The 26,347-nt window shown below is 36.6% G+C and overlaps 1 protein-coding gene across 5 annotated transcripts in view; it reads right to left on the bottom strand.

Moving 5' to 3' along the window:
* LOC129757068 (zwei Ig domain protein zig-8-like) overlaps positions 1-26,347 on the bottom strand; it is a 49,881-nt gene that overhangs the window by 13,152 nt on the left and 10,382 nt on the right. For all 5 annotated transcript variants that reach the window (XM_055754188.1, XM_055754187.1, XM_055754183.1 and 2 more), the window contains exon 3: positions 5,408-5,779. In XM_055754188.1, coding sequence (XP_055610163.1) covers positions 5,408-5,779 — 372 coding nt within the window. The remainder of the gene's footprint in view (positions 1-5,407; positions 5,780-26,347) is intronic.

Here is a 26,347-nt window from a genome sequence, read left to right as displayed (position 1 = left end):
TTTATAATTTTTTAAATATTTAAATGTCAGGGTGTGTCGAAAAAAACAGTATTTTGGCTCTAAATTTTGGGAATGAATTCATACCATAACTTAACAATGTCTTCTAAGCATTTGTAGGGGAGATGAGGGCATAACGAGCACCCGAGGCATAATGAGAACTACGCTTTTCTACGAAAGTGCGTATTTTCTTAAATAAATTTTCATGAGGATTTGTTTCGTACTTCCTATTGTATTAATTTTTCACAAAAAAAGGAATCTCCTTATCATCTTTACAGAGATATTTAAAAAAAACTAGCTTGGTTCTAAAGTTACGAAAATATTATAATTTTTGAGCACCACGAAATAAGCTCTTATGATCTTAAAATAACCTTGATCAATAATGTACGCACTGCAACTTGATGTACACATTGTTTCTCAATTTTTACCATCATAAAATTTTTGATTTTTCACTTTTATCAATTTTAAAACACGTTTTTACTTAAATTTGTTGACTAGGGGCATATAGAGCACCATATTATCGAGGCATAATGAGCATTTTCTGCCGTAGAATCTAGCAGCGAATTAAAATTGATTTAAAGCGCCACACCTTGACTAGTTTTCATCCGACAATTTAGCCTATTGGTAAGGTGTCGGAGAGGTAATCAAAAGACTAGAGTTAGATTTCTGTTCGAGGTGATTTTTTTTCCATTCACAATTCATGATCGATTTTTTATTGTTACATTATACGGCTAGTAGCATCATCCTCCGAACAAAGCACTTAATGTATAAGTGTGCGTGAATTGTTTGTATTCTACAAACAGACCTAGATTATTTTGTTATTGCTTTGTTTGATGAATCTACGACTCACCTGACTTCATCGAATTGAATTCGCTGCTAGATTCCCCGGCAAAAACGCACATCTTGCTCTGATTAATGGTGCTCATACTGCCTCAGGGGGGGTTCTCATTATGCCTCCACAGTGGCTGGTTTTCAGCTTTTGGCAAATTTTTTTAAAATGCATTTTTTAACGTTTTCATCTAGTTTTTCACGCTTCAGCCCGTTAGGGAATAGGCTTTTCAAGTGTCTGAACACGAAACAATAATGTAACCTCCATATTATAGCTATTTTCTATGGTTAAATAACCGTTTTCCTTAAGGTGGCCATTATGCCCCCATCTCCCCTATAAAATAAAAATTTGCACATTTTTATCTAGAAGCGCAAACTTGTATCTGGAGGCGTTCGTTAGTTTTAAGGGATTTTTTGAGCAAAAGTCAAATTTTCATCGTTTTGTTATTGACATTGGCTACAACTTTGTAAAAGACAGTTTGGCTGTATCTATTCACTAGAAATTTTTTTTTGTGTAAATCACGCAAAAATGACACGCCATTATATTTGATTTAAGATTATCAAAGCGCAATATTTGATTAGCATTTTTACTGGTCACTCCATTTGCCTATCTCTTATAGTATCTTCGTATTTAATTTTTTCACGATAAAGTTCCGTCCTGGACCACAGTGCAGTGTTTATTATGAATCTCAGGCAAGAAGAATCTTCGTATAATGTTAAACTAATGTTAAATTACTAAATCTCGAACTTTCAAAGCGTAGTTACCACTACGCAATATGTATGTACATTAGGGTGTCCCAAAATTGCATAACTTCTGGGAATCTGGGGGCTCACCCTCCAAATGGTAGATTAGGATGTGGAGAACAAACTTATGTATGGGCCCGAAATATCATGTTTAGAGGTTCCGCCAACGCCATCTTTGAAAAAAGAGCAGCAGATTTTGTGCACTTAACTTTGCTGAACAAAGCATGTTGCTTGTATCATCGTGTGAAAAGCTATTCACGGTTTAATCCTTAATAAAAATCACAATTTAGGATATTTTTTATTTAATGTATTATCAAATTCGACTTAATAAATACCTACTTTAAATTCAAAACCAAATGCCAAATTTGAGCGGAATCGGACAACAGGAAGGTATTCTGAGGCATAGAGTTCTTAAGAAGCATAAAAACCTGGTGTTTAATTAAACATTTTTTTCTTTACCAATCGTTGGCTTGATTATGTTGTTTTTATTAAAATTTTAATGAAAACCAACATTACACCTGAAGCCTGCAACTCGATTGGACTAAAAACAAAAAAGTTATGGCTTTTCAAAGATTGTATTTTTAAGGGTTATTGAACCCAGAATTTATTTAAAATCAAATATTTTGAAAGTGGTCTTTTTCCAAAGATGGCATTGGCGGAACCTCTAATCATGATTTTTTTTTTAGCTGTCTCCATACAAAAGTTTGTTCTCATTATCCTAATCTACCATATGGAGGGTAAGCCCCCAGATTTCGAGACATTATGCAATGTTGGGACACCCTAATGTAAAGGGTGATACGATCAAAATTTGGTCAATATCAACTTGACGAATTTCTTTCAATTTTGCATTTAAAAAACCTGAACACCCCTCATTTTGAAGGTGTGTGTGTAGAATGTTGCTCCTATTTTGATTTTGGAATTCACTCTTCAGTTGTCAAAATGCCGTCTAAGGAAGAAGAGCAGCGTATCAAAATTTTGCTCGCGCATCGCGAAAATCCGAGCTACTCGCACGCAAAGCTGGCAAAATCGCTGCCAAATCAACCGTTACAAATGTAATTAAAGTGTTTGGGGAACGTTTGTCGACAGCCAGGAAGTCTGGATCGGAGGGAAATCGAAAACCGGAAGCTGCTTAGACGCAAAGAGAGTGGCCGGTAGTTTCAAGCGAAACCCTAATCTCTCTCTCCGAGATGCCGCAAATAAACTGGGTGTGTCGTCTACAACCGTGCATCGAGCCAAATAACGAGCCGGACTATTGACTTACCATAAGATAGTCACTCCAAATCGCGATGATAAACAAAATACGACGGCCAAACGCGATCCCGGAGGCTGTACACGACGATGCTGACGAAGTTTGACTGCGTGGTAATGGACGACGAAACCTACGTCAAAGCCTACAAACAGCTTCCGGGACAGGAGTTTTATACGGCAAAAGGAAGGGGAACGGTAGCAGATATTTTCAAGCACATGAAATTGTCAAAGTTCGCGAAGAAATATCTGGTTTGGCAAGCCATCTGTACCTGTGGCTTGAAAAGTAGCATTTTCATAGATTCCGGGACTGTCAACCAAGAAATTTACGTGGAAGAGTGTTTGAATAATCGGCTGCTGCCTTTCCTGAAGAAACACGGTTGTTCCGTACTGTTTTGGCCGGATTTGGCATCTTGCCATTACGGTAAAAAGGCCATGGAGTGGTACGCCGCTAACAACGTGCGGGTGGTTCCCAAGGACAAGAACCCTCTCAACACGCCAGAGCTCCACCCAATTGAGAAATACTGGGCTATTGTCAAGCGGAACCTGAAGAAGACCAAAAAAACTGCTAAGGACGAGCAGCAGTTTAAGGCAAACTGGCTTTCTGCGGCGAAGAAGGTGGACAAGGTGGCTGTACAAATCTGATGGCAGGGGTTAAGCGTAAGGACCGGCAATTCGGATTTGGAAAAGCGGAAGCCTAACTGAATATTTATCACGAATTTTATACTAATTAAACTTGAAAAAGAAATTTAATTTGATTTTTTAAATAAACGATTTCACCGATTTACACGCGTTTTCCCTTGACCAAATTTTGACCGTATCACCCTTTATATATGTTTGTATACATTTTGTAGATTGGCCATAAAAATGCCCTGTTCAGAATTTCAGCTCAATCGGACTCGATCTAAGGATGCCTAAAGCGCTCAAAGTTTTTTTTCGAGATAACACAAGATCTTGTCGTTTTATGCATTTTAAGTCGTTTTGCATAAAAATAAAAAAAATATTTATTTTGATTTCTTTTAGTGTCCCCTTTTGAGGGTTAAAAAAACTGAAACTTTAAGCGCTTCGAGGCACCCCATATATCAAGTATGATTGAGCTGAAATTTTTTGGCCCAATCTATAAAATGTATATGGTCGGTTTTAAAAATTCGATCTAGAATTTTTTTTCCATACATTCTTTGCCACCCTAATGTATGTTCATGGTTCAACTTTGAAAAGCCAAAATATCTACATAACAGTGAGGGATTTGGTAAATAACTGAGATAATTTTTAGAAGAGATTGATTACCGTAATTTGTGTTAGTTACCCTATTTATCGGCATTGTCGGTGTTATGTCCTTTTTAGTAGGAAAATCTTATGAATTTGATTTTTTTAAGACGATGAAAGTGATAAGAACTGTTGTTTATGGAAATTTTAAAATAGTCAAGAAAAAGTTATTCCAGGAAAAATTCTCATATTCAAAACATTGCGTTTGATTCGCAAAGACTTCCTAAAATATGTATTTATTGAACTGCTGAGCGAAAATCATATATAATTTATTGTAGGATAAGCTAGGATAATCTAGAATGATTCCCCGGATTTATTCGTACATGTACGTACAGGTTTTCAAAGTAAAGTGGACAGGTAATGCAAACTACGGTTGGGTCTCCGGGTTGTTAGAATATTAAAAAAAAATTCGTATGATTTAATGTCCTGGCTCATTTTGTTGAGGTTAGTTTTAGCTAAATGGTTTATTGGTAGTACGAAACATGATTTGAACGCTGCTGAACTGTTTCGATGAAAATAAAAATTGGATGTTTTTCTCACTTTCTTGTCGAGTTTTTGAAATAATCACTGGACACTGCATTGTCTGGATTTTGTCATGAAAAATTCCAAATGCCCCGATTTTGGCAGGTTTTGGAAAAAATAAAATCTGATTTGCTCAGCCCGCAAAAGGAGCCCCTTAACTTGTATTAGAGTTAAACTATTCGAGATATTATTTCACGGTGGAGCCCTTAGCTGTTTTTTTTCGTTTTAATTCTAATTATCTAGATTTTTTTTCCGAGATTCTTATAACTGAAAGCAGTATGATTAAAATAATGTTAAACTTTTTATTTCCTTGCCTCCCCATGGGTCGGATGAGGGGGGGCAATTGCCTCCCCCCCCCCTTTAAAAATGGCCTTGTGTATAGCCAATTTCCCGATTTACTGTAATGTGTAGATGCAAAAATCTAGCATAAAGAAACATCGGCAAACCAACAGTCATTTTCTATATGCACCTCGTTCAGCCCAATCAAGAATCTATAATCTTTTGCATGATTCACTTGCATTCGAACAGATTTTCACCGCTACAAATAACCCATAAACAAATGCACACATTCCTCGGTTCATTTTGATTGATGCTGTCACATGATCCTCGTTCGCATCCCTCGCAAATCTACTAGAGAGAGTGTCGTCTCATTATGTATGCCGTATTATTATGCCTAACGGCAATAAATTTACGAGCAGAGCTGGTGATTGGATGTTTTAACCACGAGTCATATGCCGCATGAAAATAACCGAATCTAACAAGCACATTTCTTCGTCCTTCTCTACCGAATCTCGTGGGTACTTACCTAGTACAACTAAGTACAACGCCAAGCTCTTCACGGGTAGCGTCGAAATTTGGCACTCGTAGATGCCGGTATCTTTCCTTTCGGTCCATTTGATGTTGAGGATCCACTCGTCTGTTTCGTTGTTGTGCAATGCTTGGAATCGCTGATCGGCCGTATAGGTGTATCGGTCCACGCTCAGGATGTGCAGATCCCGGGTTCGAATCCAGGACACCGAGTAGGATCCCAGCTGTTCGACCTTGCAGCTCAGGAAAGCCGGATCACCCTGGCGGACCGTTGAATTCCTAGCTGCCGAGGTCACGAAGTACGGTTCCGGTGGTTTTTGTGGAGGCTTTGCTGCCCACTGGGTCGGTTGATAAAGTCCATCGGTCAGATCTGTACCCGGAACGAAATGAAAATTAAAATTTTTGTGTTATTCATGTACTCAGCAGAGAGTCGAATCCGGCCGGCGGCGAGCGGATTTTTATTTTTAAATGTTTGACAAATTTCGTTTGTCCGCACTAAACATTCGAGGGGCAGGTGCTTTGTTAATGAATGTGATGACGTTATTGGCAATAGCATCGCACTGGACGGGATCCTACATTAATATTGTCATTTACGATGTTTCTCGGTCATTTTTCAACCTCTCTACTATAAGCGATTTGTTTGGATTTAAACAACACAAGATTAAAACAGCTGTCTTCTTTTATTTTAACAAAATACACACTTTCGCTAGATTCGGAATTTTGAATTTTCAATCCATTATCACGGCTCTAATACCACATGTAAGTTTCGAAATCTGACATCTCAATCTGAATATGAAATTAAAATCCTTAACCTAAATGTGAACCTAAATCCAAATTTAGAACTTGAACCCTATTTGAATTTAAATCAAATCTTTTTGAATCTGAAAAATTAACCTGGAATTTTATAACTGAAATCTGAGATCTGAATCTGAAATCTGAAATGTGAATCTGAAATCAAAATCTGAAATCTGAATCTAAAATCGGAATCAGAAATCTGAATCTGAAATCTGAATTAGAAATCTAAATCTGAAATCTGAATCTGAAATCTGAATCTTAAATCTGAAATCTGAAATCTGAATCTGAATCTGAATCGGAAATCTGAATCTGAAATCTGAATCTGAAATCTGAATCTGAAATCTGAATCTGAAATCTGAATCTGAAATCTGAATCTGAAATCTGAATCTGAAATCTGAATCTGAAATCTGAATCTGAAATCTGAATCTGAAATCTGAATCTGAAATCTGAATCTGAAATCTGAATCTGAAATCTGAATCTGAAATCTGAATCTGAAATCTGAATCTGAAATCTGAATCTGAAATCTGAATCTGAAATCTGAATCTGAAATCTGAATCTGAAATCTGAATCTGAATCTGAAATCTGAATCTGAAATCTGAATCTGAAATCTGAATCTGAAATCTGAATCTGAAATCTGAATCTGAAATCTGAATCTGAAATCTGAATCTGAAATCTGAATCTGAAATCTGAATCAGAAATCTTTTTTTTTGTTTGCTTTGAATCTGAAATCTGAATCTTAATCTGAAATCTGAATCTGCAATCTGAAATCTGAAATTTAAATTCCATATTTGAATCTAAAATCTCAAAATAAAATTTGAAATCTTAATTTAAAATCTGAACCTGTGAAGATTAAATCGGAATTTAAACTTGAAACTGATCTGAAATTGATAGTTGAAATCGGAATCTGAATTGTGAAATCTGAAATCTGATTTATTTATTTTTTTTTCTTTGGATTGCAAATTCCGACTATACAGTAACATATTTCTCATTTGATTCTACCATAGACATATGATGAAAAGATGAAACACCCTAGAATGCATCCATTTTCAATGCTGATTTGAAACGCACAGTTTGTCTCAAATTATTGCTCGTCTAGTTTGCTGTTACACGCGCAATTGCAATCACCTGTTTTTTCCCAGAGTTTCCATAAAAAAAAACTAGGAACGGTTATGATGGGTCGTTGAATATTAGACGCTATAAAGATTCCTAATTCACACTCAACTTCCATTCGTTTCTGGAATGATATTTTATGACGTCTTGATTTTCATGACTTCTCAAAACTGATGTTTGATTTTAAAATTTTATCTCAGCAGAACTCCCGAGTATGTTTCAGGTAACTAGCCGGAAAACTCAACATTTCAAACAAATAACCTTGCAAAATGTGTTAAAAAAATTGACATTCAACGACCAAACTATTAAAAGAATAATCCTCAGGCTAATCATACTGCACTCGCCCAGATAAATTTAGAAGAATGTTTTCAGTTTGGTTGCTAAATCGAGAGCACTAAAAAGACGGTAACAGAACACAAACTGAATAGGTGCTAACAAACCAAATCTTCAGTAGGATTCGCAACGAAAACACTCATTATGATATATTTGTTTATGCTCTCTTCAACATCAGACGACAGCCAGCCAGATTCCTACCACGCGCATCGTTTTACAACGCCCATACGCGCGGGAACGCGGCTAAAACAAAAACGGTACCAGCACCAGCAGACGCAGATCTCCGGCTTTAATGGGGATTTCAATTTGTTTTCAAATTATTTAGAACATCACGCTTAACACGTCGTATAATGTTTGTCGCTTTGATCCGGTTGAAGCACAACATTAAGCCAATGACGAGAAAGTTCGCCGTAAAAGGTTCACTCACAAGGGCGGCTTTCGATTTTTAATTTTCCAAACAACAAGCGACCAGACGCAGACGCAAATAAAGCTTTTTAATGAGTTTTAAAAGAAGCTACCCAGTGAAAAATTGTATGGAAGGAAAAGGTCAATCTGGCGATTTCCCAAAAAGTGAATTTACCAAAAATCCAAGTCCAAGTTATTCAGTTGATGAAGTCAAATCATAATGAAGAAGAATTTTAATTTTCACACTTCAACAACATATCCTCGTTAAAATATTCTTAACGGATCTAGTTGCATTTTTTTATTCTAAAGCTATGCTTTCTAATACCACAATGATAATCAAATTAAAGAGAAAATACTAAAATTCAGTTCTAAAAAATCGGTTTATTTTTTTCTACCGCAAAATTTTCATCGAACCCAAAAAAATTTAAACATGGTTTGATTGATTTATTCTTGACATATCCAAAGATCCAAGAAACACTCGAAAACAGCAAAGCTATTAAATATTTTAAAAATAAAATTGTTTTTCGTGACTTTTTTTTCTTTCGGATCCAACTACAGATAGCTCGGTAAAACTTATCAACTCAAAGTTTAAACATTGAAAAACTAGAGTAAATTACCTACACGATGAATCTAATATCACCAAAATAGGTTAACATTTGCGGCCTAGAGAACGCCAACAAAATACAGGAAAAATTATCCCGAAACGGATTTTTTGCGAACAGCTTTGGAGGGTTAAACAAAATTCTATATTGAAGAGCAGAATATCAGTTACGTTCGGAGGAATCATTAAAATTACAAATAAATACTATAGAATTGGAATACCATCATTTCACCATCTACCGCCCAATTAAGCGGTTTTTCAACTATAAACATGTGTAATAAAAAATGATGGCAGACAAACTGCTCTACTATCAATAAAAAATTTAGTGGAATGCAAAAAATGTACGCTTTTCAAAATAATTACCTAAACTTGGGGGAGTTCAACTGGCCCTATTACTGCCCACTGGACTTTTTCGGTTACCGATACTGTTTTCTTAAGGAAATATGAAAATTATAAACGTAAAATCATTCCTGAATTTCTAGAACCACAAGCAGCGCGTCCAGCAAAACGTGTTTGTTTGCTCTCCGAGTAGGTACGGTGGGTGGTGATTCGGGCAGAGAGCGAAGTCGACAGACGAAATAATGAGGCGTGTCGTGACAAGCAAACGTGAACTACTATCAATAGAAAATTTCCAACCAAGAAACGTACGACACGCATCATTATTTCGGCTCTCGGCTTTGCTCTCTGCCCAAATCACCACCCACCGTACCTACTCGGAGAGCAAACAAACACGTTTTGCTAGACGCGCTGCTTGTAGTTCTAGAAATTCAGGAATGATTTTACGTTTATAGTTTTCATATTTTTGTGAAATCTCACAGCGTGAATTGTTGCACCTCACTAGAATGTATATTAACCTAGCTTTCCAATGAATATACTTTTGATTGATACACGCAAAGTAAAAGCACTGAAAATCCGGGTACAACCTGACGGTGGACCACAAAAACAAATGAAATTTCAATTTGTAGAAAAAATCGCGCAAAGTAGTCAACTTTGAAAAATTCCCGTTAATTCAATTTTTGTTGCATCAAAAATCTAAAGACAGCAAAATGTCAGAATTAGAATAAAATTTGTAATGATATTTTTTCAAAAGCTCTACCACCGCTCAAACAGTTTTTACTAGCAATCTAATGAAAAGTAGGTTTTTCAGACCACTTTTTTATACTTTTTGTGACCATTTCATTACAAAAAAAAATTAAAAAATATTTCTTGGCTTCATTGTGTAGACATTAACTTCAGCTTTCATATGCATAAAGCAAATATTTTTTGGACGCGTAATATATGAGCTACAGCACTTTTCCTGAGGTATGTATTTCGGATTATTTTTCTTTCATGCTGAATAACGAGAAAACTATAAGCTTTAGCTGTATATAATGTTCTAAACATATTTTACTGACGTTACAAGATTTCTATTGATATAAGTTTTGTATGAAGTTCAAAATAATTCAAACGAATCAAATAGATTTTACTTTTGGAGTCTCTAAATGACACTCTAAGTCGGAAAAGGGAGTTTTTTGTCCAGGGTTCCAGGGTTCGTCCATAAATAAAGTAAAGATGCAATGTAAAAGAACTTTTGAATTCATTTAGGGTCCCCGAAGATTTTTTTCTTTTTTGAAGCTTCTGAAAAAAGTTACAAGCACTCAAACTTGCAATAGTGTCAAAATGACACTCTTATGCGGATGAGGGTTAAAACTAAATTTGGTGAAATTTTCAAATTTATAAAATTTTTCCTTCATACTTTTACGATCGAACGAAAGTTACAACTTTCTGAAGTATGTATGGGAAACGAGAAAAAAGAAAAAAAAGAAGCGCGTTTTCTCGAAAACAACTTTGATGCACATATAACTCTTTGGCTTTAAGAGCCTCATATGTTATTTGTTTAGCGTATTAACGAGTGTATTTGGAAAAAAATGCAACACTTTAATTTATTGATAACTTCTTCATGCATGAATGGAAATTGATTAAATTCTCAGTGAAGCCAGCTACTAGTGTAATGTCTATATGTGTCAATTTTTGCGACGTTCTGTCTAGTGGGTTTTGAGAAATCATCCAATACAGAAGGTCATTGGATAAATTTTTAAGGCAGTATCACGAATGGGAGTAGGAAAGTATCAGTGGGAGACTCAAAAACAGCTGGAAATCATTTATTCGACTAAAATTCATATAGATAATCGTTTAAGGAGTCCTAGAGGATCTAAAAGTGTTCTAATTCATTTTAATTTTCATTATTAATGAAGTAAAGATGATTGATTCCTTAAAGGTAGGTTTTATAAAGCGCAAATAAAAAAATTCGATTGGGGAAGTGAAAAAAACAATTTTTTCTAATTTATCTAGCTAACTAATAAACACGCCTGACTTCATTTCTGCAAGAGCAAAAAAGCTCCCTGCCGTAAAAAAAAAAATACGGTGGTCAAATCGTGCGCAAAATATTGGAACAGCTAGCAGGGGGAAATTTTGAAAAATTACGTAAAGGGCAGCAAACGAACTGTTTTATGGGCACCTAGCAGGTTTCCTGCCAGAAACTTTTCGTTGACAAATCTTGCCTAGATGTTCCGGTGATGAACAAAGAGAAAAATTTGAAAAACTTGATGTCTAGTAATTGAGGTTGCTGACGATCTGTGAAACCTGCAAATCAGTCAGTGTTATATAACTATTGACACAATAAATGCAAAATATTCACAGAATTTTGCCTCCAAATACGACCTTTTTACCTGAATAATACCTTCATAGATCCTACAAAGTTGATACCTTGTTTTGGTTCTATCTGAAATGGCGCAATTACTCTAAAACGGAGTTGAATGGATTAAAAGTCGAATACACTGAGGTTTTTTTTTACGCGGTTTTTTTTACGCGGTTTTTTTACACGTTTTTTTTTTACGCGGCTTTTTTTACGCGGATTTTCGAATTAACGCGGTTTTTTTTACGCGGATTAAGACTTTTTCAAAGGAAAACACTTAGAATCTTTTGTAGTTGGGAAAATCTTAGCTCTGTGACTAAGAACGTGATACATGAGATCTGTGACCTGAGACCTGAGACTTGAGACCTGAGACCTGAGACATGAGACCTGAGATTTGAGACTCGAGATCTGAGACACGAGACATGAGACATGAGACATGAGACCTGAGACTTGAGACCTGATACATGAGACATGAGACATGAGACATGAGACCTGAGACATGAGACATGAGACATGAGACCTAAGACATTAGACCTGAGACATGAGACATGATCCATGAGACATGAGACATTAGACCTGAGACATGAGACCTAAGACCTGAGACATGGAACATGTGACCTGAGACATGAGACATGAGACATTAGACCTGAGACATGAGACATGAGACATGAGACCTGAGACCTGAGACATGAGACATGAGACCTGAGACCTGAAACCTGAGACATGAGACATGAGACATGAGACATGAGACATGAGACATGAGACATGAGACATGAGACATGAGACATCAGACCTGAGACATGAGACCTAAGACATGAGACCTGAGACCTGAGACCTGAGACATGAGACCTGAGACATGAGACATGAGACATGAGACCTGAGACCTGAGACATGGAACATGGGACCTGAGACATGAGACCTGAGACATGAGACCTAAGACCTGAGACATGGAACATGAGACATGCGACATGAGACGATCTGAATTCCACACTGTCAAATAAGCCTCACTATATTCTACTATTCTATTAATCTAATTGGATTTGTTTTTTATCTTAAAAATAAACTATCATTGTACGCAAATTTTTAAATAATCATGGTTCTTACGCGTTTTTTTAGTAACGTGCTTTTGTGCGCAAATTTATTATTAAAATGGATTTTTTACGTGCATTTTCGAATTTCGGGATTTTTTTACGTGGATTTTCGAATGAACGAGGTTTTTTTTTACGCGGATTTTCGAATTAACGCGGTTTTTTTTTACGCGGATTTTCGAATTAACGCGGTTTTTTTTTACGCGGATTTTCGAATTAACGCGGTTTTTTTTACGCGGTTTTTTTTTACGCGGGACGAAATACCGCGTAAAAAAAACCTTAGTGTATGTTGATTTTGTATCGAAGAAGGACAATCTGCTAAAATGATCATAACTTCGACCAAATGCAAAGTTTTGAGTAGTTTTGTAAATCAAACTTCAGGAAACAAAAAAGTGAGAATGAAAAAGCATTGATTTGGAAAAATGGCGCCCAAAAATCAATTTCAATGAATTTCTTCATTGGACGCTATATCAAAAACCTCTTGACACAACGTCACAAACACTTGCACATGTTAATTTATTATATTAATATTACTAGGTAGCTTCACTGAAAACTTCATTTCCATTCATGCATTCAAAAGTTGTTCACAAAACAAAGTGTTGCATTTTTGCGAATACACTCCCTTTCTAATGTGAATTGATTTGTTATCCCCAATGTATGTTTTCCCAGTTAATATTTGAGCACTTATGAAAAAATAATATACCATCGAGCCGTGGACGTTACGGTGAGTTACAAATACTGAATTCATTAATATTTTTGGGGCCCCCCGCCCTAGTTTAGGATTTAATTAATTTTGAACTTTTAATATAGTTTGCTAGTTTTGATAACTGTTTAGAGCAATTTTTAATTTTATTTTCTTCTGGGGGCCCCCTTATGCTGGGAGGCTGGGGAAATTGCCCCAATTGCCCCCCCCCTCTTAATCCGGCGTTGGATGGAAATGAAGATATTGATATAACATGAACTGAACAACAGCCTGCCCTTTAAATTAGATTGATGTATTGTTTCCAAAAAGGATTGATGTATTTAAAGGCCGAATGCAGAGAACTTTTCGATGTTTTGCTAGCATATGTGAAAGTTATCAATAAAATAAACCACTTTTTCGTAACAAAAAGTGAGGATATGCATTATCCGGAAGAATTTCCAGTTAAGAAGGTACACTAAAGCAAGTGCACAAAAAACGTTAGAATTATATCTTCATCTTTAAATTGTTGGGGCCAAATAAACTCAACCTTTGAAAAAATCATATTAATTTTTAAAATTCATACGGAAATCACTTTACTGTTTGTTCCCACACAATAGAAGTACGTACTTAACATAAACATTTTCTTTCTGTTTAACATATTTAGGCTACATAGAAGAGACTTTTGAAAGAAGGAGGCAAGTCTTTATTAATATCATATTTGACATAATTAGGAAACTCATCAGACAAGTAATTAAATAAAAATAATTTTAGTAAATAGTCCATGAGCACTTCTTGCATAGAAAGAAGGAAAGAGCTGGTCGTTAAAACATACATCTTGACACCATTATTAACTCTATGAAGCTTATAAAAACAGATCAAAAGTTTCAGGTTTTGAAAAACAAATTTAGTGATCAATTTTACGAAAATACTTTTATATCATCTTTGTACTGAAATTCGAAACTCCAGTTGTAAAGCGTTTGTTTCTAAATTAATTTGAAATTTGGTATGAAATGCTGCCTAAGAAATACAACTAAATTTATATTATTTTAACAAATTTAATTTAATTTTTGGAAGATGCAGCAAAGCACTCCGGGTCAGCTAGTCCGTGTTTAAAATTTCATATTCTTAAGATGTTCTTACTAAAAAGGACATCACTTTTCATCAATAAGGCCGATAAATTTGGAAACAGTTATCTATATAATATTTCCGCTTTTCGTTAGATAATTTCACGACTCGTTCTAAAAATTCCACCTTTTGCAAATTGTTGCATAAATTAATATATTACACATGCAGACAAAGGTTGTGGTTTTTCTTTTCAAATTAAAACAGCATAAAAAAGTAGCACTTTTCGACACTCTTGTGAAAACTGTATCGAAAAGAACTACTTTTCGACATTGTTTTTTTTTTGGTAGGGAAAGCAGACCTTTTCTAAACTAAAATTCGTAACGGAAAACAAACATTATAGTGCGGGGTTGCAAAAATAACTATTGTAAAATGGGGTAACATTGATCACCGGGGTAATTTTGATCAACATGACATTTTTCCACATAATCGTCAATAACTAAGTCTAAAGTTAAAATATCTCAAAAATTTTCTTACGTTTACAAACCTTAAAGTTGACTCTAAAATTGGAAAAAACTTGGTTTGTTTTTTTAAATTCCAAATGTAAGAAAAAAATGTAATTTCAAAATTATGAGATATCTATTTTTTCGAAGGCTCGCAAACAAACACTCTTCCTGGTAAAATCTAAGCGTTTAGAAGCAAATAAGTTGATTTATGTGAAAGTTCAACTTTTTTCCTTAGTAAATCTATAGTTTTGGTGTAATTTTTGTTGTTGTTTGAGATAAACATTTTATATTTAAAAAAATAGGGACATTTTCAAAGAGTAAGCCAGTCTAGGACAAAAGGCAAGAAACCCTAATAAATGGCAAAGTTTGAAGGAAAAAAAGGAGAATAGTGCGAGGGACTACGGAATTGAATGAAGGCAAAATTTTATTTTTTTGTAGTTAAAATTTTATTTTTATGTAATGTTAAAAAATTTAGCCCCTTAATTCATGCAGCATCATTGTCCGTCTTTTGATTTTAACTGTTGTTCGGCCTTAACACATTAGGGATCACGATGTTGTTTTTTGGACCGCGGAAAAATCTAAACCAAGATACACAGAATCTCAGAAGGTATCCTTTATGATCAAGAAAACTCGTTGAAACCGTCAAAATAGAGACTGATCAACGTTACCCCAAAGCATCAAGTTCTATACAGAGACGAAATCGATTTTTAATCAATTTTAAAGATGTCTAATAAATATCTGCAACCATGTTTCACATTCATAGGAGTCTAGTACTGGTTTTAAAAATAAGAAACATGCCACATTCCCCTTAACAGAAAATGATGAAATAATACTTAAAAAAGTGATCAATCTTACCCCGGATTCAGGTATTCTAGTTCAATAACCTTAAATTGCTCAGGCAGAGGCTGCAATGGGGAAACTAAATATTATAAGCTAGATTTGAGTCATACTATATTTCAAACAAATCACAAATATGTTTATATTTACAAAAAGTGTAACAAACCTATTAGCATGGATTGTTATCAAGAAAAGAGCTACAAAACAGCGAGTCATCCAAATGTCAGCTATAAATCACTCAATCAGAGCTGCAAGGACCACTTATGTAGAACTAGCATAGTTCCTCATACCTAAGTTGAAATAAATTTGTCAGTCAGCGGCGGCACGCACTGCTCATTAGGAATCATAACATATCAACACCAGCCACAGAGCCAGAGTAGAGAGTGTGGAAGCACCCTCTGGCTGGAACATGTGTACAAATTTCCCCATCACGAGACGTCACATCACATAAATCATTCCGCACATCATCGAGGGGGCGCCAACGTGTCAGCTGGCTAGCTCCCGGAGGATCCGAGTATGATCTATTCGCTAATGCTATGTGATGTTTATGATGTGAATTTCACGGAAGTTTGTTGCTGAGGGGATAGAAATGTGAAAACTCGCGCATTGCCGCGTTAATCCTCGAAACTAGCCGTCGACGGTTTTTTTTTCTTCTTCATAGCGGATGAGTTCGCTATGATGTCTGTTCGCAGTTCTATAAATTTAGCGTTGGATGAGGGAAATGTTTGACTAATATGAGTAGTATCCAGAACCACTTCTCAAACCCACGCTCATGAATCCTAGAAAAAAAAAATCCATCACAACTTTAACTGACGCCTGTCGGTAGAGACCGTATACAAACTATTTCGCGCTGTTTTGGTATCTTGTGTTTGAGCTGTTTATTACATTAAAGGCACAACGGCCGCGTTAGAAAGGAGCACCCTCCTCCATTCTTCCAACTCTAAAAAGCGTCAACAGGCGTATCTTCGGGCTATTTTTAATCCGAAAACATATTTCGCGCAGAGGTGTATGGGGTTTTCAGAAACGTGACTAAATTGCGCGCACCCAACTCTTTGGACTTCACCCATCGCATTTCCATCTTTTACTGTTTTTTTAATCCGCACACGGGGAGCATAAGCGTTTTTTTCGTCACATCATAAAAAAATACCATACCTACATCACATCGTTAACGTGGATAAAAATACGTTGAGATTCGGTTTTGTTTTCGGTGGTGTTGCTTTGTGATCCGTGCATATACGACTCAAGGGTGTTTAATGTTTGTTTTGACAAAGACAAAAAGCTTTGAGAATCATGAGTTGGCATATATTTTATTTGTTTTCATGTATCTTTTGATATTTCCTACCATTCCGATTCAATGGTTTTCCTTTATGAAAAAATATTGAACAAAATCCTATAAAAATGCCCTTTTTAAAGTACATATACACAGAAAAAAAGAAATTATAAAACGCGTCTCCTTGACCCAGAACAAATATAAAATAGCATTAGAAATAACAGATCAAGAAATTAAAAAAGAAAACGATCGTAAAAATAGTGACTTGAAGTCGGTTCGAATCGGATATGATAAAAAGTCCACCATGTTTGCCTTACGTGAGAAAACAGAACTGTTGTTCTCTCTGCGTTTTTGTGAGTTTTATACAATCATTCAATAATGTATTTCAAAACGTTAAATTTGGCTGGCAAGTGGTGGATAATGTGCAACACGAGGCCCCATAGTGGTCATATCATCTCTTATTCACAACTCCTATCTCAACATCTCCGCGGTGCCGGCTGGGATGCGAGTAATCTAAGCGGAGATCGGGTACCCAACCCCGGTGGGCCGCACGCGTCTATTCTCCAGGTCAGGGGCGGCTCAAACAGCGTCTGTCTCGCAGCGAGCCGCTGAATTTATGAAATGCGGCTTCCGCCAGCTAAGTCCAAGATGGCAGCTCCTGATATATTAAATTGTTACGGAATCCGAAAGAATTGACCGACCTGGAACTTTGGCCTTACACTGGAGAACACAAGACACAATCCGAGCAAGTACTGTTTTACTCTAGCATACGAAGAGAACACGATACTCGGGAACGATGAGTTGGTTTCCTATTAAGTCCGCAGTCCGATGCGGTCCTCTTAAGATAGGAACCGATAAACGAAAGAATAATCGTAGCCAGATTTAGAACACGGGCTAGAAACCTTACAATGGTCCAGTGTTATGCGCCAACTGACGTTGCCGATTTGCAGGAGAAAGAGCAGTTTTACAGTCAACTGAACAGCGTGGTTGAGAAAATTCCAAAGGGAGACATTCAAATCCATTTGGGCGACTTCAACGCAAAGATTGACTGCGACAATCAGGACCTTAAGCCATGGGGCGCCATGGCCAAGGACAGATGAGCGAAAACGGAGAGCTGTTTGTAGAATTTTGTGGCAACAACAACATGATGATTGGTGGAACGCTCTTCCCCCATCGATGGCTAATGGCAGCATAAGGATTCGGCAACCTATCCAATTTTCATCCGAGAAATCCGGTGAGGTAAGGTCAACTTGGGTATCCTGAGATGGCCGAACAGAAAATCAAATTGACCACATGTGCATCAGCCGAAAGTTAAGAAGGAGCCTTTTTGATGTCCGCTACAAATGTAGTGCACACATTGCATCTGACCATCACCTCGTCCTTGGCAAGATACGAGTGAGAGTTGCGCGTGTCCAACGGCGCGAGGAGAAAGTCGGGTGTCGATACGACGTCCTACGGTTGGAGAATCCAGAGGCGAGAAGGGCATACGTTGAACAGCTTGAATCCCGAGCTTCGGGGCTGCCGACAGACGGAACAGTCGAATAACAGTGTTGTGGAATCAAGAATGCCTTTATCACGACGAGCCATGGTACTCTCGGTAAAGTCTGTGGAAGAAGAAGTGAGTGTCGGATGGATGTCGGATGAAACCTGGAGAATGGTCGATGATCGGAGAAAGGCGAAAGTCGGAATTGAGCAGGCATGAACCGGGTCAGCCAAAGCAGCCATCCACTTACGATATGCGGAGCTGGAAAAGTTAGTTAACCCTCCAAAGCCGTTCGGGTCAATATGACCCGAAGCGCACATTTCAAACATCTTTATCATCATTCCAATATACTGATGAACTGGTAGTTTTGACAGACCAAGTATGTTCTATGAAAATAATGATCAAATTAACGCCAAAAAACTAAAATTTGAGTTTTTAAAATCGGTTTATTGAGAAATGAAATACAGCTAAGCAAAGCCAAAACTGGATGTCGTTTTTTTAAAGTAAGACTTTTTTCTACCGGAAGATCTGTCATAGAGGTAAAAACTTTCATTGGACCCCAACATATCTATACATTGTCGGATAGATGGATTCTTGAAAATTTCAAACATCAATGAAATAATTAAATACAGAAAAGCTGTCAGAAGTTATGAGTATTTTAAAAATAAAATTGATTTTTCGGACTTTTAACTTTCTGAACCAGTTTCTGAAAACCTGGTAATACATATCGACTTTATTTTGAAATGTTGAGTAATTAGAATAAATTACCTACACAATGAATATAATATCATCAAAATCGGTTAACATTTACAGCCAGGAGAACGAAATCAAATTACAACTCATATTTCCCCGAAACGGATATTTAGCGAACGGCTTTGGAAGGTTAAACGAGCTAGTGGACGAGACAAGAGAACCTGGACAAACTACCTAGCCTACCTACTTTATGACATTTCCTTAGGGGTCCTTAGCCTTAGTGGTGCAGAGACTAATGCTAGAATGCCCCTAAAAAAACCGAGCAGGTCAGTTATTGACCGATCGAACAGATCAGCTCAAACAATGGACTGAGCACTTCGAACAACTCTTCCGAGTCACGAATAGCGATGGCCAACAGAATCCGCAGCTCGAAGCACCAACAGTAAATCGCATCAATGGCGTCAACTCGGAAGCGCCCTCGCTGGCTGAAATAGAAGCGGCAATCAAAGACATGAAATCCAACAAAGCACCTGGGATCGATTGCATCCCTGCTGAAATGCTGAAAGCCGACACTGCTTTGTCAGCACAAATGTTGCACCGTTTTTCGGTTGACGTTTGGGATACTGCAACATTCCCGGCCGACTGAATGGAGGGTATCCTCGTAAGGGTCTGAAAAAAGGAGACCTGAAAGAGTGCGGTAACTGGCGAGGCATAACGTTGATCTGTACAGCCCCAAAGTACTCTGCTAAGTGATCCTGAACAGGATCCAGGAGAAAATCGACGCTATACTCCGACGGCAACAAGCTGGATGCCGATCCGGACGATCATGTGTGGACCACATCACAACGCTACGAATCGTACTGGAACAAATCAACGAATTCCAGGACTCTCTTCTGCTGGTGTTCGTTGATTTCGAAAATGCATTCGACCGACTTAATCATGAAAACAAGTGGGCGGCTCTAAGGCGACGAGCAGTCCCAGAGAAACTAGTCCATCTCGAGGAAGCACAGTACGAGGCATTTGCGTGCAAGGCCTTGCACGACGGTGTCTTGTCCGATCCAATCCCGGTAACTGCCGGAGTGAGACAGGGATGTATCTTATCACCGCTACTTTTTCTCATCGTAATGGTTGAGATTCTGACTGGATCGATCGACTGTGCGCCGAACCGAGGATTTCCGTGGAATCTTTCAACAATGGAGCAACTGAACGACCTTAACCTGGCAGACGATATTGTTTTGCTCGCTCAAACACAACCGGATATGCCGAGCAAACTCGACGACCTCACCGAAAGCTCCAAGGCAGCAGGTCTCAAAATCAATGTCGGAAAGACCAAGTCGAAGGAGATCAACACAGGAAATCCCTCCAGTTTCATGGTAGCCGAACAACAAGTTTAGAAAGTGGAGTGCTTCCAGTATCTTGGTAGCCAGATAACTCCTGATGGTGGTACCAGGAAAGACATCGAAACCCGGATCAGAAAGGCCCGATTTGCGTTTGCGAGTCTCCGAAACATCTGGCGGTCACGCCAAATCTCTCTACGAACGAAAATCCGAATCTTCAACTCAAACGTCAAATCCGTATTGCTGTACGGGTGCGAAACTTGGTGCACATATGCGGTGACGACGCGAAAACTGCAAGTATTTGTAAAACGCTGCCTGCGGAATGTCATCCACGCTTGGTGGCCTGGCAACTGAATTTCGAATGAGGAACTACATCGCCGGTGTCATCAAAGGGCGCTAGAAATCGAGATTCGGGAACGTAAGTGGAGATGGATTGGGCACACGCTGCGAAAAGATGAAAACGAGATTTGCAGAGAGGCGCTAGATTGGAATCCAGGAGAACATCGAAGAAGAGGCAGACCCAGAAATTCGTGGAGGCGAAGCCTAGCCGCTGAAATCCGAACTCCCGCCGAGAATCCTGACTGGGACCAGGTGAAGACGCTGGTTCCGGATCGTCAACAGTGGAGGGGTTTTACCACAGCCCTTTGCACCGGAGGATCGGCGCGGGATCATTACGTAAGTAAATAAGTAGGGGACATCACCCCGACCAGTGGTTTTGTAAAATTTTCGGCCAGGAAGCCGCCCAAAATTCATCTTCACGTACGTTTCGTCATCCATGAGGATGCATCCGTCGTACTTCGTAAGAACCTTGTTCTATAACTTCCAGGCACGTCCTTTGGCTACTACATTCAGCTTCAATGTTCATATTAGTTGCTTACTGGCCCGATAAGATCGTATTCCTTCGCGCAGACGAATCCTTCTGACCAACACCTTCAAATGCAGTTTCCGATCCTTAGGTTCACTATAACGCTTGGTATGAACCTGCGGATCGATTTCGTGATTTTTGAACCCGACCACGTCGGGTTTGCGACGTGGGTGTCAAAAATTAATTTTCGTCTGGCGGCTTCCATCACGTGTAGGTTTTTTGGAGCAAAACGAATCTTAATGAAGTTTTCAGCACTGATAGAGGAAACATTTCCGAACAAAGTACTGTCCAAGCCTTCCAGATCCGAAAACTAGGAGCGCTATGATATAATTAACAGTATGTCCAGATTTATGATGATCCATGTTTTATGAACGCGTCATCCATTATATATAATTTAAAATTGAAAAAATCTTGAGTTCCATACGAGCAGGTAAAATCGAGCTCGATAACTTGCTCAGACGCAATCTTTTTACTTCAAGGGCTTCCGAATTTCTAATCATCCACAAGTTTTCTTTATAAGCCTCTCAAAAACATGATATCCTACACGAAAAAACACACCGGCTGCGTCGTCGTCATCGTTTTCAAACAACATCAAATTATCCACCTCGGAATATGTTTGGAAAGTTGTCACGGATGTTGAGCTGTTGTTTGAAAGTTTTATCCGTTCCCTCGGGCCCAACAGTTCCACCAGACTGTGGGGAATTCAAATGACCCGCGAGACGCCCGGTTGCGATTAGTTAGCTTCCCCCGACCGGCTCACAATTCGCCAAATGTCACCAAACATTGAAACCGAACCGAGATCAGTCTATGCGCGACAGAGCGAAAAATCTTGTTGTTTTCCACCCACTTTTTTCTACCCTCCCTTACATCTGTACATCTGTAAGGTATCTGCAACCGTGAAAAACTCGCAAACATCGCATTATTCTTTCGTTTAGACATTTGTGAAGCTCTGTTGGTGGAAATTCGGGCTGTTGCAATTTACCAATTTTCGGTCAGCTAATAAAAGATTTTAATTTTTTTGGTCAGACTCTGCGTAAATAGGTTGATTTGACGACAATTGAACACTCGGAAGTTTAGAAATATTGTACATATATTTTGCATGAGAGTTTCCTTTTTCATCTTCATTGATACAAACATGTAATTCCTTTTTTCAATGTTTCCTTAGAGCAAGTTCACTGGTGTTGGAAAAAAGTGGTAGAAATTTTGACATTTTGATATTTTTGCCATGCAAAAATATTTTCAAGATCTGTGGCCTTCTAGTTATTTTACAACACGTGTTGTATTTTCGCATGCTGTGATGCAAAAATAGCAATATTTCTATCACATACGGCTGAAATAGAAACAGTGTTGTAAAAAAATACAACGCCCCATGATCTTGAAAACATTTTTGCATGGTAAAATTTTCAAAATGTCAAAATTTCTACCACTTTTTCCCAACATCAGTGAACTTGCTCTTATACTGTTTGATGACGTGCCATACGAAATTTTCTGCTGTTTAGCTAGCCTAGATGCAGACCACAATGCCTTTTCCAAATAACTGTTCACAATTTTTCCCTTCTTTCGGCTTCCATGTTGATTGTTTACAAAGTACAGTCGATTTGCGGAATGTCAAAAATACCTACATACGTAAAGCTGACAAAACTCCCGACACGTGGGCGCCAAGAACTTCCATATCCGTTCACCAGGAGCGGGCAGGAGATGGTTCCTAAAATGCCTTCAAACGGCTCCGACTTAAAGGAAGGGGGGCCCCATACAACATTAATAAAAATATTACATCATTCTAACAATTTTCAGAAACAACTGAAACGATCAACGCAAAACTTGGTGTGTAGCCATTTTCAAGACTGGGAATGGTTTTCAAAATACTTTCAAACCCCTCCAAATCCAAAAAAGAGGAGCTCCTATACAAAATTAACAAAAAATTGACACAATTCGATCATTTTTCGTAAACTACTGAACCGATCAATATGAAATTCGATGTGTAGCCATTTTCGAGACCGGGAATTATTTCTATAATACTTTGAAACCCCTCCAAATTCAAAGAAGGGGTGCTCCCTTACAAAATTAACAATGATTTGACACAATTCGAACAATTATCGGAATCTATTGTACTGATCATCGTGAAATTTGGAGTTTAGTCCTTTTCGAGACCAGGAATAGTCTCTATAATATTTTCAAACACATTCAAATCCTCAAAACAGGGGCTTTCATACAAAATTACCAGAAATTGTACGCAATTTGAACAATTTTCGGAAACTTCTGAATCGATCAACGTGAAATTTGGTGTGTAGCCGTTTTCGAGACCGAAAATGGTTTTCATAATAGTTTCAAGCCCCTCCAAATCTAAAAGGAGGGGGGGGGGGGTCTCTCATACAAAGTTAATAAAAAATATGGCAAAATTTGAAAAATCCCCGAAGAATAATTGGTGAAAATAGAAAATTTTAAGCGTTTTGACTTAATGAGACGATATTTTGAATTATCAAACAAGTTTAAACCAAATTGGATGATATATTGTATTGATAGACGCTTTCCATTTAAATGAAAAAAGACCCTCATATTCAATAAATATATCTATATCATACATATTATTAACAACAATGTCATAGTGTTTTAGTGTTATTGTATTGTAGATCCCTCTTTTTTTTATTAAGGGTTCTTCAAGCTATAAAGTGATATTTTTACTCCAAACATGCTCAGATGCCATTAAAAGTAGTTTGCTTTAAATAATGTTGAAATTAAACCACCGACCATGGCCTAGAGGGTAGCGTTCAAGTCTTCTAAGCCAGAGGTCATGAGATTGAGTCTCGGTCACGGCACACATAGCACTCTTTCTGTTAGCTGGTGGTGTTAGCATCAGTACGCTACTAGCCATTAAAACCCTTGAAATATGTACCGTAAATTTGAGGAACTTTGATAACTTCTTTCATTCATTTTTGATCATTTTGGAAGGGGTTGCTTTTCCGTAAAACCTTAAATATTTTAAAAACTTACTGATGTGAGGAGTTTAAGACATGATCATTGTTAGCAGTAAATTCAAACGACATTGGTGGCTATAATAAAATGTTTGTTACAAAACCAGATTTAGAGTTTCGGGATAACTTCGGTCTCAAAAACAAATGAAATTTTGCCTCCATGCAATTCCCTAGATACTCGCACTGTTCGCTTGTTAATTTTTCTTCAAATTTAACCATTTTATAGGGTTTTTAGCCATTATTACTTTACGGGCTTTTTCATGGGAAATCGTCGTTTTTTTTTCAATATCCAAAAATTATCACCAAATGTCCATAAAAATAACACTTAACTAAACTTAAACAAAGAAAAAAGTTGAGCTTTCACATAAAACAACCCATTTGTCCTAAATCTTAAATTTAATCAGGAAAGATGTTTGTTTGTGACCCTTTGAAAAACCAGTTTTTTTAAGATTTTAAAATTACATTTTAGGCAGGCCCGTGCGAAGGACCCGTCCATGGGGGAGGGGGGGTTTCGAAATTCAAATTTGATTATAATTTTAATGGCATGTGCGGCGGAAAATTCAAATTTAACCAAAAATAAAAACAAACTAAATAAATTATAAATTTTACTGATAAAATTAATTACCATTTTGAAAATGAATCAGAATGAATGTTACAAATCAATTCTATTACCGATAAGTCATTGATAAATTATACAAAATGATTTTCCTTGTTCTGCACTAGAAATTTGATTAAAAATAAATTCTTTGGAGTTTAGTTTTCAAATTTGAAATAAATATTTACGAAACACCAGAAAAAGAATGCAAATCAAAATATATATTAAAGCTTTGGGGAAATTATTTGATAGTTATTAATTGAATTTTATTTGACAAAGAAAAGAAAATATTACATTTTATTTCAAGACTGCCAGTGATCAAAGTCAAAAATAAAACCCTTTTTATATGAAAATTCGTTAAATTATTTTAATAAAACGCTAAAATAGTTCAGGAATTCAAAATAATAACTTAATATTTATATTCCAACATATTCAATTATACTGACAAATTACAGATTGGGAAATGATCTGATAAAATAAAAATGAAAATGATGAATTACAAGTTCAATTGAAAACACTGAAAGCACAAAGATATAACAAATGTAGTTAACATTGCGCCTTTAAATTTAACTTTAAAGTTGCTACTATGAATTATAGATAAGATAAATTAAAAAAATCACAGTCGATTAAAAGTTAAAACACATGACTTAGTATAATGAAAATAAGAGAATTGTTGATAAACTTTCAATCGAAGGTTTTAAAGTTTAAAATTTCAAGATCTGAATACTTTGTCGCAATTAATTGGAATATTCGGTCCTGAAAAAGACAGAAGATGGAAACTCTGTTTTTCTTATGAAAAAATAAGTTTCCAAGGCAGAAGATGATGTTTTCAGAACACAAAAATTAAGATAAAGAAAGACAAACTTATGAAAAATATTTCATATCATTTAAATAGTTAAACTTCAAAATTCGGTAAATTTATTTGAAAATTAAAACAAAGTATGACGATGAAAAAGATGTGTTTTTTTAACATTTTAGAACAATTGTTTTCAATAAACTCGTCTTATTATTAAAAAAAAAATAAAAAAAAAAATTAAATTGATAACAGCATTTTGGTGTATAATTGAATGATTGATTTAGTAGATTATGCGTCCTGAACTCGATTTTTTGTCAAATTTTGTCTATCACCTTGCGTTTTGGTGATATGGAGCTTTAAAATGTATCAGTTCTTAGTGGAATCAATCATTGATATCTGATTATGTAACAAATTTACGGTTACAGAAAAAATCTGATTCTTAAATTGTTTATTATACCCATTTAATTCAATTAAGGAATAATATTTCATAAATGATGATGCATGATCTTAAAAAGTTAAATTCTGCAGTTTATAAAAATTTGGTAAGATATCATTACAAGTATACTGTACTGAATGTACTGAATAAATAAAAAAAACGAATTTATTTTTAAAAAATTGTAAAAACTTGCAAAACGATAGGATTTTTGCTTCAAAAATATCTAAAATTCAACAAGGAACACATAATAAAATTGAGACTCCAATTTGTTTGATAAATAATATTTCATATCAGCACATTTTTTACAAATCAAAATTTTTAGTAATAAAGTAGAAAATCCCAAGTAAAACCGATAGTTGTTTAATACTTTTTAAGCCTCTTATGAAGCCTAAACTTGG

Source organism: Uranotaenia lowii, chromosome 3, assembly GCF_029784155.1.
Source record: "Uranotaenia lowii strain MFRU-FL chromosome 3, ASM2978415v1, whole genome shotgun sequence".
Classification (NCBI taxonomy): domain Eukaryota; kingdom Metazoa; phylum Arthropoda; class Insecta; order Diptera; family Culicidae; genus Uranotaenia; species Uranotaenia lowii.
The sequence above is the reverse complement of the archived record's forward strand: the minus strand, read 5'-3'. Positions and strand labels throughout refer to the sequence as shown.